At 42.8% G+C, this 19,239-nt stretch overlaps 1 protein-coding gene across 4 annotated transcripts in view; it reads left to right on the top strand.

Annotated features, from left to right (window-relative positions):
- Positions 1-19,239, top strand: part of LOC133636209 (transmembrane channel-like protein 3) — a 143,094-nt gene that overhangs the window by 111,502 nt on the left and 12,353 nt on the right. For 3 of the 4 annotated variants that reach the window (XM_062030000.1, XM_062029991.1, XM_062030016.1), the window contains exons 18-20: positions 2,966-3,091; positions 3,165-3,243; positions 14,929-15,257. In XM_062030000.1, coding sequence (XP_061885984.1) covers positions 2,966-3,091; positions 3,165-3,243; positions 14,929-15,257 — 534 coding nt within the window. The remainder of the gene's footprint in view (positions 1-2,965; positions 3,092-3,164; positions 3,244-14,928; positions 15,258-19,239) is intronic. The other variant, XM_062030008.1, reaches the window with a different exon arrangement.

The raw sequence follows: 19,239 nt of genomic DNA, 5'->3' as shown, positions 1-19,239 counted from the left end.
CCTTAAACCGGAACGTGACATACAAGACCCAAAAGGCAACATTGAAGTATAATAAGGCACATTGCATAAAAAAAATAGAGGAGAACTTAACAAAATAAATCATATGTGGAAATTACACAACAATGTTAAATTTTGTGACATTTAAAAAAAATTTAATAATCATTGTCATCCATCCATCCATTTCCTACCGCTTGTTCCTCTCGGGGTCACGGTGAACGAGAGGGTTACTTCCCTGCGCCTTTGGGTCGGGGGACGGGCTCTGACTGTGGTTTGCGCGTACACGCCAAATGGCTGGTCGGAGTAACCGGCCTTCTTGGGGATCCTGGAGAAAGGGCTGTAGGGCATCCCCCCGGGGACTCCAACATTCTACTGGGTGACTTCAATGCCCACATTGGCAGCGACAACGAAACCTGGAGGGGCGTGATTGAGAGGAATGGCCTCCCTGATCTGAATCAGAGTGGTGTTCTGTTATTGGACATCTGTACTAGCCACAGTTTGTCCATAACAAACACCATTTTCAAACATAAGTGTGCCCACAAGTGCACGTGGCACCATGACACACTAGGTCGCAGGTCGATGATCGACTTTGTAGTCGTTTCATCAGATATGCGACCGCATGTTTTGGACACTCTGGTGAAGAGAGGGGCTAATATGTCAACTGATAACCACCTGGTGGTGAGTTGTATCAGGTGGCGGGGGAGCACGCCCAAATGTTTAGTGAGGGTAAACTGGGAACGTTTGGCAGAGGCTATGGATGTTGTGGGACTGCCGTGGCTGACACGTCTATTCAACATAGCGTGGAAGTTTGGGGCGGTACCTCTGTTGGCAGACTGGGGTCGTGGTCCCCCTTTTCAAGAAAGGGGGTGTGTTCCTATTGTAGAGGGATCACACTTCTCAGCCTCGCGGGAAAAGTCTATTCCAGGGTGCTGGAGAGGATAGTCCGGCCGCTAGTCGAGCCTCGGATTCATGAGAAACAATGTGTTTTTTGTCCTGGTCGTGGAACACAGGACCAGAATTATACCCTCGCTAGGGTACTGGAGTGGGCATGGGAGTTTGCTCAACCAATACACTTGTGTTTTGTGGTTTTAGAAAAGGCATTCGATCGTGTCCCTCGCGGTGTCTTGTGGGGGGTGTTCCAGGAGTATGGGATCCAGGATCAGTTGCTACAGGTCATGTACAAGCGGAGCAGGAGTCTGGTTCGCATTGCCTGTAGTAAGTGAGACATGTACCCAGTGGACGTTGGACTCCGCCAGGGCTACCTGTCACCGGTCCTGTTCATTATCTTAATGGACAGAATTTTTAGGCGCAGTCAGGGTGTGGAGGGTTTCCAGTTTGGTAGCCAGAGGATCGCATCTCTGCTTTTTGCAGATGATGCGGTCCCGTTGTCTTCATTAAGTTGGGACCTTCAGCGTTCACTAGGGCGGTTTGCAGCCGAGTGTGAAGCTGCTGGGATGAGGATCAGCAACTTCAAATCTGAGGCCATGGTTCTCAGTCGGAAAAGGGTGGACTGCACCCCCCACGTCAAGAGTGAAGTTCTGCCTCAAGTGGAGGAGTTAAAGTATCTCGGGGTCTTATTCACGAGTGAGGGAAGAATGGAACGCGAGATTGACAGACGGATTGGTGCAGCGTCTGAATGATGCGGTAACTGCACTGGTCTGTGTGGTGAAGAAGGAGCTGACCTGGAAGGCAAAGATCTCGATTTACCAGTCAGTCTACGTTCCTACCCTCACCTATGGTCACAAGCTTTGGGTAATGACTGAAAGGAGAAGGTCACGAATACAAGCGGCAGAAATTAGTTTACACTGCAGGATGTCTAGGATCACCTTCAGAGATAGGGTGAGGAGCTCGGTCACCCGGGAGAGAGTCAGAGTAGAGCCGCTGCTCCTTCACGTCGAGTGGAGCCAGCTGAGAGGGCTCGGGCATCTAATAGGGATGCTTCCTGGATGCCTTCCTGGTGAGGTGTTTTGGGCATGTCCAGTCGGGAGAAGGTCTCGGGGCAGACCTAGGCCACTTGGAGGGACTATGTCTCACAGCTGGAGGTGGCCGGGGGAGGTCTGGGCATTTCTGCTTAGACTGCTGCCCCCACGACCCGGACTCGGATAAGCGGCGGAAAAATAAATGGTTGGATGCATGGAGTCCAGTCCATTGGGGGCAAGCAGAGGGTCGTAGGAGATCTCCATCCAGATCATAGAGGAGTGGTCCACATTGATTCATGACCTAAAAGACCTGGCACCTCTTCCAGACTGGTATCTTTCCAGGGATTATCTGTGGCCACCTGGTACTTTGAAACGTTTCTGCCGCCCAAGTGCCATGTTCCCGCCTGACGTCACTACGCACGTTGCGTAATGACGTTTTTCCCGCCCACAGTAATTGTTTGAAAAATTGGCAATCGATTTAAAGGAATTGATACACTGGGAACCGGTTCTGAACAAGAACTGATTTTCGATTCCTATCCCTAGTAACGTGAACATAAACAAAGGTTTAAGATCAACAAACATTTTTCTGCACAGTTATCACTGTGTAGCCAGTAAAGTCAGGATTTCAAAATAAAAGCACACTAGTAAAATAACAGTTGCACCACAATTTCATGTGTACAAATGGCAGCAGATGTAACAGGCAACAAACGTGAGGCCGTAGACGGACAACAAGTTTGCTTCATTCTGACTAAAGCCTAAAACAGACTATCTTCTCTACCAACTGACTCACTGAGATGGGCATGTCCATCCGGTGTTAAAATGGAGATAGAACTGAAAACATAAATAAGATACATAGGCTCTTGAAATTATTACTTAATGTATAATAGTTAAATAGGCTTCAATACTTCAAAACTGTTGGCCAACGTTTCGAACAAGCCTCGAAATCGGGCATTTTAGGCAGAAACAATCACAAAAAAGCCACTAGTATCCTGGAGGGTCTGGTCTGTGTGCTAATTGGAGTATGTTGAATATGTACCTGTATGTTGCAGTGGTCAAGAGAAGATATATGATATCATATCTGAAACTGTTGCCAGCGACTTTCCCCAATGGTTCAGTAAAGTGATGGGTTACATCACCAGCCCTGTTGTAGTATTACCAGCACTGCTGCTTCTGTTGTAAGACATGCTCACACACGCACACACATAAGGTGAGAACCGTGCCATAATTTTTATTTTCTGTCTGTTTTAGCATGCTGATATACTACCTTCAGGCCATCGCCAGATCGCTAAAATTCACCAACAACCTGCTCAGAATGCAGCTCCAGACTGTAAGTTTGTAAAGGACTGACCTTACTGACATACTGCTTGGTTTGAATGGAATGGTTGATTATAATATTATGATATTACTATTACTACTGTACTTACCAGTTTTAGTTTAAGGTTTACAGTTTTGAATTTTAACCCATTTACACTATTCCAACATCAAATTGTTCAGCTGATTCAGGACTAGATGGCTGGTTATCTGCACATTTCAAACAATTCACACATTTTTCCATTGTTTCATTTTTCCCATGACATACATTTCCATTGAAATTATTCCTACTGTCATATTTCTCCACCAATTTAAAACCATTCCAACAACATTTTCAGCTAATTCATAATTTTCAGGGTATGTATTTTTGACATTCCACAAATTACCGGTTAGACTGATATTTTAAATTTTACGGCCTTAAGATTCTGAAATTCATTAAGTATTTTTTCCACATTTCTCAACCCATTCAAACACCAAAACATTCAGGCTATCCATCCATCCATCCATCCATCCATTTTCTATCATTTATCGCTTTTGGGGTGGCTGGGGGGCTCGAGTCTATTTCCCAAATTCCAAAAAATAATGTTCCTATCTTATTTTTTCATTTGTTTTACAAGTATGCCTGTTAAGATCAGTACAGACAGCGAGGTTGAATTCCAAGATGCTGAGACAAAGGAGGTGAGATCAAACAGTCTTTAGTAAAAAAATAAAAAAAATACCCTCCACAAAAATAGAAAGCAAAAATTATAATGCAGCGAAAACTACGGATGTTAGTAGACAATAGCCGTAATCTTGAGAAACATACAAAAAAAGACAAACACACTGGACTTAGTTAATCAACAAACATACAGTTTATTTTGCTAATTAAATATTACATTTGATGTTTTGGAAAGTAAAGCAAGTCATGTAGAAATACTGGTGAATTAGAGCTTCCGGCTTCATCTGCAGGGCTTTGTCAAATGAGTAAGGTCCTTTCCAATCAGAGTCCACAAACAATAAGGGAAAGAATCAGCAAATTAAAACACAGGGCTGGGCGTAAGTGTGGTGCATGTAAAAGGAAGATATACTGGTTTGCATCAAACCGTGGAGATGCGCATGAAAGATGCAAATACATCAGTAGAGCAGATTTAAATTGTGTGTGTGAATTCCTGTTTTAGAGGCAAATTTATTGACCAAGACTGCATTGTGTGTGTTAAGAGATGTGGTTATCCAAGCCTATCATAGATGACCTCCGTCACTTCTCTTTCAATTCATCCAACTTCTCTGTCCATTATATGTAATGTACAGTTTTGTCCTCAAAGGAGTGCTGTTTCTCTTTGAGGTGCAGGTAGACAGCTGAGTCTTGACCTGAAGAGTTTGCCTGTCTGTGTTGTGACTAGTGCCTGCTTAGTGGTTGTTTTGTTTCCCTAAAATATAAATCAGTACGTTTGTCACCGCATGGACAGCATACAGATGATTTTTCTGGGTATAGGGTGTCCGGTCTTTGTCTCAGGGTCTTAACCTGGTTTAAAGTGTACTGGAATGTTAATTAAAATATTTTCGGAGTTTCCCAGTAAATCTGATGCATTGCAGAATATATTTGGGTGGACCTGGGTAAAGGGGCGAAAGACTAATCTAATCGAACCATCTGCCAAAAATTGATTCCCGCTTTGTCTGTCCACAACTGATTACTGCATAGGACAAACAATTATATTTGTGGTTATCGTAAGGATATGTGTTTGAAATTATTCAAGCCTTTATCTTGTCTTAAAAAATAAAGAGTTGCCATTTCTATGGTATCAAGGAGATTGTAAAGGACTGTTATTGATCCAATGTCGATGTGGTAAAACTTGTTTTTTGTTTCAAAGCTACAATACATACAATATCAACAGCTCGTTGATGATGCACATAATAAATATTGATATTGTGTTTGGATGTATTCATTAAACCAATGTATTCTTGGTTGACAACAAGGGTAAAGTAATAGAACACCCTTAGGAGATGCACAGATGAGATGTGTCAATATCAAAATATGATTTAGAATCACTTTTTGGCAACCATTAAGTTTCGTTTGGGGTGGATTTCACCTTTTTAAAGGTTACTTCAACACGTAAACAGTACAGTATGTACTTTATTATCATGTACTGTATCTAACTCTCTTAAATAATAATAATAATACATGTTATTTTAGGCACTTTTCTAGACACTCAAGGACACCATACATTCGTTAAAAGCAGTGCAGCACAAACAATAATAAAAAAGTGGGAAATAGACAAATCAGATCAGGCTAAAATACAACAACAACACAGTGCAAATGAGGTCAGAGGGAAAAGGCAGTCTTAAACAGATGGGTTTTCAGTTGGGATTTGAAGTGAGGGACTGAGGTAGTGTTTCTGAGATCTGATGGCAGGCTGTTCCAGAGACGGGGAGCAGAGCGGCTGAATGCTCTGCCCCCCATGGTGGTGAGACGGGCAGGTGGAACAGTCAGGTGGATGGAGGAGGAGGATCTGAGAGTGCAGGAGGGTGTGGCAACGTGAAGGAGGTCAGACAGGTAGGGAGGGGCAGAGTTGTGAATTAACTTGAATGTTAGGAGGAGGATTTTGATTTCAATTCGAAATTTTATTGGGAGCCAGTGGAGCTGTTGTAGGACAGAAGTGATGTGGTGGATGGATGGGGTCCTTGTGATGATGCGGGCAGCTGAGTTCTGGACTAACTGGAGTTTATGGAGGGATTTGTGAGTGACACCGAAGGGAAGAGAATTGCAGTAGTTGAGGCGAGTAGTGACGAGGTTATGAACAAGAATAGAAGTGGTATGGGGGGTAAGGGAGGGGTGGAGGTTGTTGATGTTGTGTAGGTGAAAATAAGCAAATCGGGTAATGTTATTGATATTAGAATGAAAATATAGAGTACTGTCAAGGATGACACCCAGACTCTTAACCTGTGGGGAGGGGAAACAGTGGAGTTGTAGTTGGCTGTTGAGAACCTGTCGGTTTTGGATAGTGTTGCTTTAGAACCAATGAGGAGAACCTCTGTTTTGTCACTGTTTAGTTTGAGGAAATTGGAGGAGAACCAGGATTTAATGTCTGTTAGACAGTCAGCAAGGGACGAGGATGGTAGGGTGGAGGTGGGTTTACTGGAGAGGTAGAGCTGGGTGTAATTTGCGTAACAGTGAAAGCTGATGTTGTACTTACGGAAGATATTGCCGAGGGGAAGAAGGTAGATGATGAAAAGGAGGGGCACAAGGACAGAGCCCTGGGGCACACCTGAAGTGACGGGAGAAGGCTGGGATGTGAAGGATTTAGTGGAGTGTGGGTGATGCCAATGGAACGCAGTCTATTGAGGAGGGTGGGGTGGCTGATGGTATCAAAGGCTGCACTCAGGTGGAGGAAGATGAGGATATTGAGTAAACCAAAGTCAGCTGCCATAAGGAGGTCATTGGTTATGTTTACAAGTGTGGGTTTGGATCTGTGGAGGGGACAGAAGTCAGACTGGAAGTGTTCATACAAGTTGTTAAGTAATAAGTGGCGGTAATGTTGAGTAGCGACTGTTTTCTCAAGGATTTTGGAAATGAAGGGCAGATTTGAGATAGGACGGAAATTATTGAAGTTAGTAGGATCTGCTCCAGGTTTTTTCAAGATTGGGGTTATTGCAGCAGTTTTAAATGATGTAGGAACAGTTCCAGTCGTGAGAGAAGAGTGGATGATGGCAGAAATGAGGGGGACCAAAGAGGGGAGGCAGGATTTAACAAGGACTGTCGGGAGGGGGTCCAGCTGACATGTGGTGGGCTTGGACTTATGGATGAGGTCAGAGATCTCTGAGAGGGTGGGGAACTCAAAGGAGGAAAAGGGGTGGGTGGGTAGCTGGAGGTCGGAAGTGACACTGGAGGAGTTTGAACCAAGGTCCTGGTGGATTGTCTGGATTTTGGTGTTAAAGAAAGACAGAAGAGAGTTACAGAAGGCAGCTGAGTACAAATGGGGTGGTATAGAAACTGGGGATCGAGTGATATTGTTGAACAGTGTAAACAATGACTTGGTGTTGCCGCTGTGTTAGAACAGATTATGCTGGAGTAATAATTTGATTTGGATTTGGCGATACAGAAGGTGTTTTTTGTGCATCTCTTTGTGAACGGTCAGTCCAGTTTTACGGTGTAGCCGCTCGAGCTGCCTGCCTTTGGCTTTCATAAGCCGAAGTTCGGGCGTAAACCAGGGAGTTTCGGTGCTGTGGAGGGGACAGAAGCCAGACTGGAAGTGTTCATACAAGTTGTTAACCCTCATTAATAAGTGGCGGTGATGTTGAGTGGCGACTGTTTTCTCAAGGATTTTGGAAATTAAGGGCATATTTGAGATAGGACGGAAATTATTGAAGTTAGTAGGATCTGCTCCAGGTTTTTTCAAGATTGGGGTTATTGCAGCAGTTTTAAATGATGTAGGAACAGTTCCAGTCGTGAGAGAGGAGTGGATGATGGCAGAAATGAGGGGGACCAAAGAGGGGAGGCAGGATTTAACAAGGACTGTCGGGAGGGAGTCCAGCTGTTATGTGGTTGGCTTGGATTTATGGATGAGGTCAGAGATATCTGAGAGGGTGGGGAGCTCAAAGGAGGAAAAGGGGTGGGTGGGTAGATGGAGGTCGGAAGTGACACTGGAGGAGTTTGAACCAAGGTCCTGGTGGATTGTCTGGATTTTGTTGTTAAAGAAAGACAGAAGAGAGTTACTGAAGGCAGCTGAGTACAAATGGGGTGGTATAGAAACTGGGGATCGGGTGATATTGTTGAACAGTGAAAACAATGACTTGGTGTTGCCTGTGTTAGAACAGATTATGCTGGAGTAATAATTTGATTTGGATTTGGCGATAGTCCCGGTAATGCAGCTGTGTTTTTTGTGCATCTCTTTGTGAACGGTTTTACGGTGTAGCCGCTCGAGCTGCCTGCCTTTGCCTTTATAAGCCGAAGTTCGGGTGTAAACCAGGGAGCAGAAAGGGTGAAAGAGACAGGTCTGTTTTTTAGTGGAGCGAGGGAGTTGAGGATATCATGAAGTCCTGTGTTATAGTGTAAAACCAGCTGTTCGAGGGTGACCTAATCTTCAAAGTCCATGAAATTGTCAATACTAGAGGAGAGAGAATCCTTGTTTATGTCCTTAATATTACTGAAGGAGATGAGACGGGGGGACTTAGTGGTGGACAGAGTGCGATTGACGTTGAATGAGAGGAGGAAATGGTCGATGATGGAGAGTTCAGCTGCAGCACAGTCAGTAGGGGTGACACCAGAGCAGCGTATCCAAGATGAATACATCCAAACAATTAATGAATATGTAATATGTTCTTGAAAAAAGAGCAGTTAATATTGTATGTAACTTCTAAACAAGAAAGAAGTTTTAACACATCAACATCGGATCAACGACAGTTTTTACAATCTCATTAATATAATAAAAATGGCCAACTCCTTCATATGTAGGACACAAAAAAAAGGTTTAAATAAATTAAAACACATATCGTTACAATACCCATAAATAGAAGTGTTTGTCTTAAATGTAGTAATCAGTTTTGGACAGACAAAGCCCGAAAACGATACGAGCTCCAGCGGAATTAATCATTTTTTGGCACAACACCGGAAGCAGCAAATAATATATTTAACTTGCAGTTGTGTAGTTGTCACAATTGATGACTTGCCTGCTGATAGCATCATAGCAATAAAATTCAATGTGTCCTTTTCACTTTCTCCCAGTTGTAGACATATCATAATGTGGAAAATGTGTAATGTGTTAAATCCAAACATTTTAGTTTTGGCGATGAATTCCTCATCTCACAAGGAAAAGCGTCTGATTGGCTCTACGTCGTAACTAAGCCCCAACCCTCGTTCAACATATGCCGTTAAAGAGCTGTGATTGGATATATTCCGAACTTGTTCCATCCATCGACAAGACAACATTAAATATAATTGTTTTTTGTTTTTGTCAACATTTTCGTCTTGTACATATACGTTAACTAAGATGTCAGTTACTTGTGTCTTAGTCAACGTGCCTTTTTTTTGATTATCGTCTTGTTTTTCCTGCTGTGATGTAAAAAACAAAACCCCCCAAAAATAAACAGCTTCCACCCCAGGGCGGGCACAGCTAACTGTGTGGGCGGTCTTGGCCCGCCAGGCCTGCCCATGACGCTGGGACTGTTCCTTTTGAAAGTAAATACACTTATTTATTTTTTGCTGAAGACCACCTCCCTGCGACAAGGGAAAATGGATATCTGGCAGGACCCAGCGCCCCGATATCTCTGATCTGACCGGCTGGCCTGCGCTACCATCTTCAGCCAGGCATACTGCGTCATCAACTCCACTGCCACGTAGGACACAGCAGCGGACAGCTGAGAAGAGGAGAACTACCAATAAACCTCCCCAGCAAGCAAGTGTCCAACTAAAGAACAGGTTTGCCCCACTGTTGATGGACAATGGATCCCCCTCTGATTGCCTGAATAACCCACCATCACCACGCAGAAGGGTAAGACCTGCTAACTTTACACCACAGAGAAAGCTAACGAGAGCTCCTGAAAATCTGATTGTGGGGGACTTTTCTGTAAAAGATATGAAAAGCAATAATAACACCAAAGTACTCTGCTTTCCGAAGGATATGGTATCTGACATGGAAAAAAGAATCCTGGAAATTGTCGCTGCACACCCAAATGTGAAAAATATCATCCTGCACATTGGTTTTAATGACATTGTAAAACAACAATCAAGAGAGCTGAAAGAGCACTTCAATAAACTCTTTGAAACAGTCAGCGCTGTGAATGCTGACGTTTTTATCAGTGGTCCTCTACCCCCAATCAGGAGAGGAGCTGAGAGATTCAGTAGACTTTACTCGCTGAATGAGTGGCTATCAAGTGCACTTCTTGCTCGTTCAATGCATTTTATTGACAATTTTAGCTTTTTCTGGGACCGCAGGCATCTTTTTAAGGCAGACGGACTTTGCCTGAATAAGATGGGAGTAAAGCTATTCATGAACAACATGTTTCACTTCCTGCATCTTGCATCTATCATCACTGCCAAGGACAAGAGACAAGAGGAGCCACCGAGGAAGGAAGACACAACACAGCCTATCAGGAACGTCGAAGGAGGACCGCCACTGCAAAAGGAGAACGTCGACCATGAGATACACCAGAGCAAAGAGGAGAGGTGCCTATCCTCCTCTACCGCCCCTCCCTCCATTCTGAATGCATGTGAAGATCCCTCCCCCACATCCCCCAAGCCATCCACGTCTCCATCTTTCTCCCTCCCTCAAGTAGACCTTTCTCCCCCCTTCTCCCCCTTGGAGTTCCGGGAGCTACCCCCACTCACGCCCCACCCTACTCAGATTTTTACCCCCCTAGATCATCGCTCACCTCCACCACCCCCTCCACGAAGGCGTGCTCCACAACCCCCCAGCCATACTTCACCTTTCTCACGCCAACCCCTTACACGCCCTCAACGTCCACCTTCAGTAGTTCGTCCCAGCTCTGACGCTGCTCACTCCCCCTCCCCCTTACGGCAAACCCCGCCTCGCCCTGACAGCAGTCCTGAATATTTCTGATACAGAAAAGGGTTCAGCAGTAGACCACATTATCAGCTGGGCCCAAGGTTGCCTACATCAAATCATGGCACCTTCTACATCCCTGTTGTGACTACCAAGAGAGTAAACATTGGGAAACTTAGCCACCCTGCTAACCTAAACAATCTCATTCCTATTATCTCCAAATCAAAGCCAACATCGAAGCCTGTCAATAACACCATCAGGATGGGTCTGCTCAATGTCAGGTCTCTGAATAGCAAATCATTTTTAGTCAATGATTTTATTAGCACTTCTAAACTTGACTTTATGTTTTTAACTGAAACATGGCTGGAACAAAATAACAGTGCAAGCATTCTGATCGAGACAGCACCCCCCAACTATAACTTCATTGATATATGTAGATCGGAGAAAAGAGGTGGAGGGGTTGCTGCTATATTTAAAAACATGTTTCAGGGGAAACAGATGTCACTCGGTGAGTTTACATCATTTGAATACCTGTGTGCTGTGTTGAAATGCTCTCCCAAAATTCTCTTGTTAATTATCTACAGGCCACCTAAATATTCTGCAAATTTTTTTGATGATTTTACTGAACTATTGTCTAGCATCTCCACTGACTTTGACTGCCTGGTTATAACTGGTGATTTTAATTTTCATATTGACGATTTAAATGACAAGGGCGCAAAAGAACTTTTTACTATTTTAGACACATTTGAACTGTCTCAACATGTGAAAGAGGCTACACATTATAAGGGACACACCCTGGACCTGATTATCACAAAAGGTCTCAATGTTTCTGATGTTCTTGTGATTGATCCTTCATTGTCTGATCATTTCTGTGTTTTCTTTAATATTTCTGTAATTCCGGACACACAAACAGAATCAAAGAATGTCAAAAAGCGGTACATAAATGAACATGCTAATGTCCTCTTTAAAAACGCCATCTCCTCACTACCACCTCTAAACCCATGTCATGCTGATGATCTTGTAAGCAACTTTAATTCCAAAATTGTGAATATCATAGATATCATTGCACCTGTTACAGTTAAAACGATTTCTGGCAAGCAAAAGGCACCCTGGAGAAAATCTGCTGCTGTAACAGCCCAGAGAAGAGAGTGCAGGAAGGCTGAACGAATCTGGCGGAATACAAAACTTCATATTCACCATGACATCTATAAAGAGAGCCTCCAGGCCTACAATTTAGTCTTAAAAAGTGCTAGAGAAACATTCTTCTCCAATATCATAAACAGCAACACAAATAAGGCCAAAACCCTATTCACAATCGTTGACAGACTGACTAAACCCCCAACACAAATACCAGCCGAACTCCATTCCACGCAGAAATGCAATGACTTTGCATTCTTTTATACTGATAAAATTGAAGGCATCAGACGCACCATCAATATCTCAAGTAAAAAAGTTGGATCACCACCCCATTTAGGCAAAAGTAACACAGCAATGATGGCAAGCTTTAATGCCATAGACTCTAAAACTCTAGTGGAAACGGTGACAGCTCTAAAGTCATCCACCTGCTGCCTTGATGTTTTACCTACCAACTTCTTTAAGAATGTTTTTGACTGCCTATCAACAGACATCTTGCAAATAGTTAATAATTCTATTAAATCGGGCAATTTCCCGAAGGCTTTCAAAACTGCAGTCATTAAACCTCTTCTAAAAAAGCAGAGCCTAGATGCCTCTGTTATCAACAACTACAGACCAATTTCAAATCTACCATTCATAAGTAAAATAATTGAGAAAGTTGTCCTCCAACAACTAAATCACTTCTTGGCTTCTACTGGCTGCCACAACAACTTCCAGTCAGGATTTCGACCTCTTCATAGCACAGAGACGGCCCTTCTTAAAGTTATAAATGACATCCGTCTAAACACAGACTCTGGCAAAACTTCAGTATTAATGCTTTTGGACCTCAGTGCTGCATTTGACACTGTCGACCACTCAATACTTTTGGACAGGTTGGAAAACTGGGTGGGGATCTCAGGCACAGTTTTAAGCTGGTTCAAGTCATATCTACAAGATAGGAACTATTTTGTTTCCATTGGTGACTTTGTATCAGAACCAACCAACGTAACGTGTGGAGTCCCCCAAGGTTCAATCTTGGGGCCGACCTTATTTAACATCTATATGCTCCCACTAGGACAAATCATGCAAAATAATAACATTGACCATCATTGCTATGCCGATGACACCCAAATCTATGTAGCGCTATCACCAAATGACTATCGCCCCATAGATCTTCTGTGCCAGTGCATTGAGCAAGTCAAACACTGGATGTGCCAAAATTTCCTACAACTAAATGAAGATAAAACTGAGATAATTGTTTTTGGTGCTAAAAAAGAAAGGTTTAAAGTCATCCAACACCTTCAATCACTGTCCCTGAAAACCTCAAATAAAGCCAGAAATCTTGGGGTTATTTTAGATTCTGATTTACATTTCGACAGTCACATCAAATCAGTAACAAAATCGGCCTACTATCACCTCAAAAATGTAAAAAGACTTAGAGGGCTCATGTCAGCTCAAGACTTAGAAAAACTTGTACATGCCTTTATTACCAGTAGGCTAGACTATTGTAATGGTCTCCTTGCAGGTCTTCCCAAAAAAACTGTCAGGCAGCTACAGCTTGTTCAGAACGCTGCTGCTAGAGTTCTAACAAAGACCAAAAAATGTGAGCACATTACACCAATTCTTAAATCCTTACATTGGCTCCCTGTACATCAGAGAATAGATTTCAAAATCCTCCTGCTCACATATAAATCACTACATGGTCTAGGGCCCAAGTATATCACTGATATGCTCCCACTATATACGCCCTCTAGATCACTAAGATCTTCTGAGACCAATCTGTTAGCGGTTCCAAGAGTAAACTCAAATCAAGGGAGATCATCATTCAGTCACTATGCAACACATAGCTGGAATAAACTTCCTGAAGATGTCAGACTCTCCCCAACTCTCACTACTTTTAAAACTAGACTGAAGACTTTTATGTTCACCTTAGCTTTCAGCTAAATCTTTTAATCTTTTAACTTTTAACGTCTGCACTGTTCTTATTTTTATTGTCTGCATTTTAATTTTGCTTTTATTTTCTTTCATTTCACTTTGTTGTCTGTGAAGCACTTTGAGTCTGCCTTGTGTATGAAAAGCGCTATACAAATAAAGTTGCCTTGCCTTGCCTTGCCTTCTTTTACAAAAAACTTGTGGTAACCACAGATGTATGCTTGTTCCTTGGCTGGTGAAAGTGTTGTAGGGTTCTAATAATGCCCAGTTTGTGTTCCAGTGTGTTTTGAAAAAGTAGGTATTGGTCAATATGGACGTCATAGTCCACTGAGATCTTGTGCTTGGTTGCACTTCTTAGCTTCTAATTTTAACCCATGTGTCATCCGCATATCTATACCAATGACTTAGTGCTGTTTCTTTAAAGGACCTTAGAGCTCAATGGGCAATACAGGTGAACTCATTATACAACCATCATTTTGTCTGTAAAATGCTCAGATGAATTGAAAATATAAGGCATTAGACATAATATGACATATCTGGTCTGGGTTATGTGTGGAGGGTGTGATTAAGCAATAGCCTACCTAGTCTTTGAGCATGAATTGATAGTCTGCTTGGATAAGAAGTAAAATGTCTTCTAAAAATAATCTAAACAGTGCAGTTCAATTGACGGAGCATTGATGCAATGGCCTTAAGAATATATTGACTTGGATAAATGACAATATTCGCAGACTTTTCACTGAATTCTAAATTTTTTAGACACATTTGCAATCAAATGAATGTAATTTTTCCAAATTTCTCAACCCAATTTTCCACATCCCACAAATGACCGATTTTCCCATAACTCCACATTTTCCTTACGGGATTTCAGTTTAGCTTCAGCTCATTCGCATTCACACACAATTTCTACACAATATGCCTTCTGTAATTACTGTAGTTTTCTTTTCTTCCAAAGGATGGCCAGTTAGATTAGTTCTAAATTAATATGAACACCTGGTAAACATTAGTGTGTAGCTGTAATAGTAACAGGAATTCAGATATCAATGATTTTTTAATTGTTTTCTTCTACACTGGCCATTTGTTGACAATGTTTCCTCGTTGCATGTACTGTATAATCTGTGAGTTGCATTAACTGCGCTTATCTTTTTTTATTGACACTAAAGCAATATGTTGTTTCCCCTAAGGAGCGCACTGATGACAAAAAGAAAGTCTTCAATATGGCTGTCGGTGTGGCAGGGATACTGCCGGCTCCAGGAGAGACAGTGGGGGAAAACAAACCCGATGAACAGGAGAGTGAAATCACCAGCCAAGATCCTTCCATCCAAACTCCATCCCCGCAACGGAACGGCAGCATCACCAATTTACATACCCCTGGGCTGCGCAGTAACAGCATCCGCACAATTACACAGTCAGCATCTCGTGGAGAGTTGAATAGAGCGAATGTGGCTGGATCCTCCAGAAGTCCTGCTGTGTCCGCACTGCCAAAACATAGGCTGGATCACATACCAAACAGGTATTAGACTGATACATTACTGAATATAACTCTGTTGGTTTTCACAAAAGGTGTAACGGTACATAATTCAAAATCAGATTTTTTGGTGAGACAGTTGCACTCAACAATTTACCATTGTTAAGGTCCTCATGCAGCCACAGCCGCTTGGCATTATGCTAGTTCACCAAGCTGGTCACAATTTAAAGTAGGATGGATTCCTTTTCCTCAAACAGGATCTGTTGAAGGTCAACCAGCAGTTGTGTTGGTCACTCTAGCCTGCCAAAGCTGAATCCACAAGTGTTTAGTCACCATACTTTAATTATTCATTCCATCTTTTGCTGACACAACCTTGCTATGCGCAGTCTGTTTCTCATTGAATAATCCAAGATCTGTTTGTGCTACAGTTGTGCAAATCATGCAGTCTTTGCAGGACCCATGCACATACAGTAAGTGCTGTCAATCACGTGTCAGTCATACACCTGTGACTGGCAAACACATGGCAGCATCAGAAGCTCAAAACAACTTTTAAGTTATCCGAGTGCAATACCTGCAAATATTCATCCAGGGGATTGTATTTCTTAGGGAATTGAATTGATCGCAACTGGATTGTTCAGATTGTCAATGTGTTCTCAAAAGAGTGATGTTACTTTTTACAAGGTGCAGGTGGACAACTGAGTTTTGAACTGAAGTGTGACATGCGCCTACCTTGTGCAGGTTTAGTTTTCCTAATATATAAATCAGTGCATTTGTCACTGGACAGCATACACCATAGTTTTTCTGGGTGGCCTCTCTTTGGGGTGCACTAGGGTTGTCTTAGGGTGTTACCAGGTTTGAAGTTTACCCAAACATTGTGTTGGTTAAAAATGATTCTGAATTTCTTAGATAGACCTGATATATATGGAATGACACAAGTTATGTCACCTTTTTCTTCCTCACCCACCTTGTTTTTAGTCTCCTAGAACCAAATGCATTTTTTACACAAACAGAGAGATGGAGTAACCAAAGGTTTTTGTGGCTTCCCTCAAGTGTTTATTTACTTGACCTGTTGGCTGGTGGGAACATTATCAGCTTTGTGTTGTAGAGTCTGATTATGTCCAGGTTGTGTTCCAGTGGGGTGTGTGGCTCCAAAAGTAGGTATCTGTCAGTATATGTGGGTTTTCTATAAATCCCAATATAGAAGCCATTTTCTGCTACATGTGGATGTCACCATCCAAAATTGGCATCTATATGTATTTGACATCCTTACTCTTGAGTAAGTTAATGTGCTCGGTAAAGGCTGGCACTTCTTGGCTTCTGATTTTGACCCATGGAGGTATCTAGAGCAATAAGTTGGAATGTTGAGAGCATTCTTAGCAAAACTGTCTGACCTCCCATCACCCAAACCCCTCACTTCTTTTTTTATATAGGGCTGTACCTTCACCAGTGGTCAAAAGAAACATACCTCACCAAAACAAACCAGCACAATTCACCAAAAATGAGCCAAAACATGTATAGTCCAGCATGTTCTTGCTTCTTTTTCCTAGGGTTCTATAGGAAGACCGCCTTTGAGATGTCCTTCAGCTTCTGCTGGCAATGTTTAGTCTTCACTCTGCTGCTGTTTGTCAAGCTCTTGAAGTTCTCGTCTGAGCTGCTCTTTAGTTTTCTCCAAGTAGATCTCTGACTCTTCCTGCTGTTCCTCCTCCTGCTGCTGCTGGTGCAGCTGCTGGTCTGTGGCTGAGCACTGCACTGGGGCCCAAACCTGCCGGTCTTTTCCTTGTTCCATAAATGAAGCTATTGATGGACAAGGGGGTCTGAAGCTTTGCCGAGACATCTTGTGGCATGACGTTGATGTAGTCTGGGTTTGGTACAGAGGTTTGAACTTGCTTGTGAGTCTTACTGTTTCTAGTGTTATAGCTTCTCATCTCAGCTAGTGAAGGCAATACATTTTGTGGCCTCTCCCTCTTGGCACTTCCATCCTTCTCCTCTACATTTGCCTTTTCATTAATTTTGTGGTTGCAAACTTCTCAAGCTTGTCAAAAGAAATGTTGTTCGTGTAAACAGTAGGGCAGCTTCCCTGACCATTAGCTCCACTTCTTAAACATCCGTTTATGATCCATCCCAAAAGGGTCTTTATGGCATATGGGCCATTGCTTTGGCTGGGTATGATGTCCCATGGCTCTGTTACCTTTGGGCTATTATCCCAATCAAAAGTCAATCAATCAATCAAAGTGTACTTATTTAGCCCTTAAAACTCAAAACTAAACCCAATGGGAACAATGAGGAACCTTGGAAGGGACTGCAGATGTGGGGATCCCCCCTGGGTGACCAGTGCAATGGATGCCGAGTGGATACATTTAATAATGTGAGAGGCTAGTCCATAGTGGGGCCAGCAGGGGATCCTTTTGCATGTAGACACATCGGGGCGCAGAGACTTCACCGACAGATGCGTAAGGAGTGGTCAACCCGGGTGCTGACTTCATGTGAAAGTCCAGTCCATTGGGAGACCAGCAGGGGATCATCTTGATTGGTGACAAGTCAGCAGAGCAGAGACGTCACCAACTGATGCAAAGAGGAGTGGTCCATCCTGGGTCCCGACTTGGAACAGCTAGCGCTTCATCCGTGGAGGCTGATTCGTGGTCATCTGATAACCTCTCCATGCAGAAAAGAGAGACAGCAGATCAACTGGTCTAAAAAGGGGTCTATTTAAAGGCCAGTGTATACAAATTAGTTTTAAGATGGGACTTAAATGCTTCTACTGAGGTAGCATCTCTAACTGTTACCGTTAGAGATGCTCATTTAAATACGCAAATCATATTTCAATTAGCCATGCGCTTGAGATCCCACACTATGCACAATAAGAAAACAAAGATCATGAGCAAGACGGCAAAAATGAAGGAATTCACCGACAAGAAATTGGTGGTGTTTCATACTGAAGTGAAAGCTTCTAAAATGTACTCTTTGGCATGCTGTCCTTTGGCATTTCCAGCTCAACAAAAGAGGATTGAGTGGAATAAAGGCTGTCTTTGCTGTGGAATCAGAGAACTGCACACAGTAACACATAAGAAATAAGTGGTTCTACATCAGGAGGAAGGTGAAGAAGATTGATGTGGCTAAAACAAGCGAGGGGACCAGAGATAAATTAGTGCTCACCCCGTTTGAAAAGATAGACACTGCATGATACGCAAAACTTTAGAAGAAGTGGGAGCACGTGGGTGAGTCTCATTGCTCCATAGATAAATATCATTTGTGTAACTTACAACAAAATGTATTCATACAGTAGGCTCCTCATAGCCAGATTAGAGTTTGAAAATGTGTATGTGAGATGTGAAATGGGAAAATATGGAGTAAAGTGTACAATATTTCTAAAATTAGCACGCACTAAAGAGCCAAGGAAGCTGTTTTGCATGTTTAAGTGCCTACAAGCGCACGGACGTGGGTGTGCCGCTGAAAATTAAAGTTAAAGTTAAAGTACCAATGATTGTCACACACACTAGGTGTGGTGAAATGTGTCCTCTGCATTTGACCCATCCCCTTGTTCACCCCCTGGGAGGTGAGGGGAGCAGTGGGCAGCAGCGGTGCCGCGCCCGGGAATCATTTTTGGTGATTTAAACCCCAATTCCAACCCTTGATGCTGAGTGTCAAGCAGGGAGGTAATGGGTCCCATTTTTATCGTCTTTGGTATGACTCGGCCGGGGTTTGAACTCACAACCTACCGATCTCAGGGCGGACACTAACCACTAGGCCACTGAGTAGGTCAGATACTATACATAGATACATGTGCAATGAAATGTACATTGTCTTTAACACTAACAAGAAGGAAGGAGACATGTTTTAGTCATTCGTGCGCGTTACGTGTACGGTCGCACCCGGCGCCTTCTACACAAATGGAAGCAACACACATAAGTTAACTTCATGATCTGTCGTTAAACAAAGAATTAAAAACATGAGATATTGTTGCAACTTTTTTATGACTAGAGATGTCCGATAATGGCTTTTTTGCCGATATCCAATATTCCAATATTGT

This window comes from Entelurus aequoreus, linkage group LG02 (genome assembly GCF_033978785.1).
Source record: "Entelurus aequoreus isolate RoL-2023_Sb linkage group LG02, RoL_Eaeq_v1.1, whole genome shotgun sequence".
In the NCBI taxonomy this organism is placed as follows: domain Eukaryota; kingdom Metazoa; phylum Chordata; class Actinopteri; order Syngnathiformes; family Syngnathidae; genus Entelurus; species Entelurus aequoreus.
The sequence above is the reverse complement of the archived record's forward strand: the minus strand, read 5'-3'. Positions and strand labels throughout refer to the sequence as shown.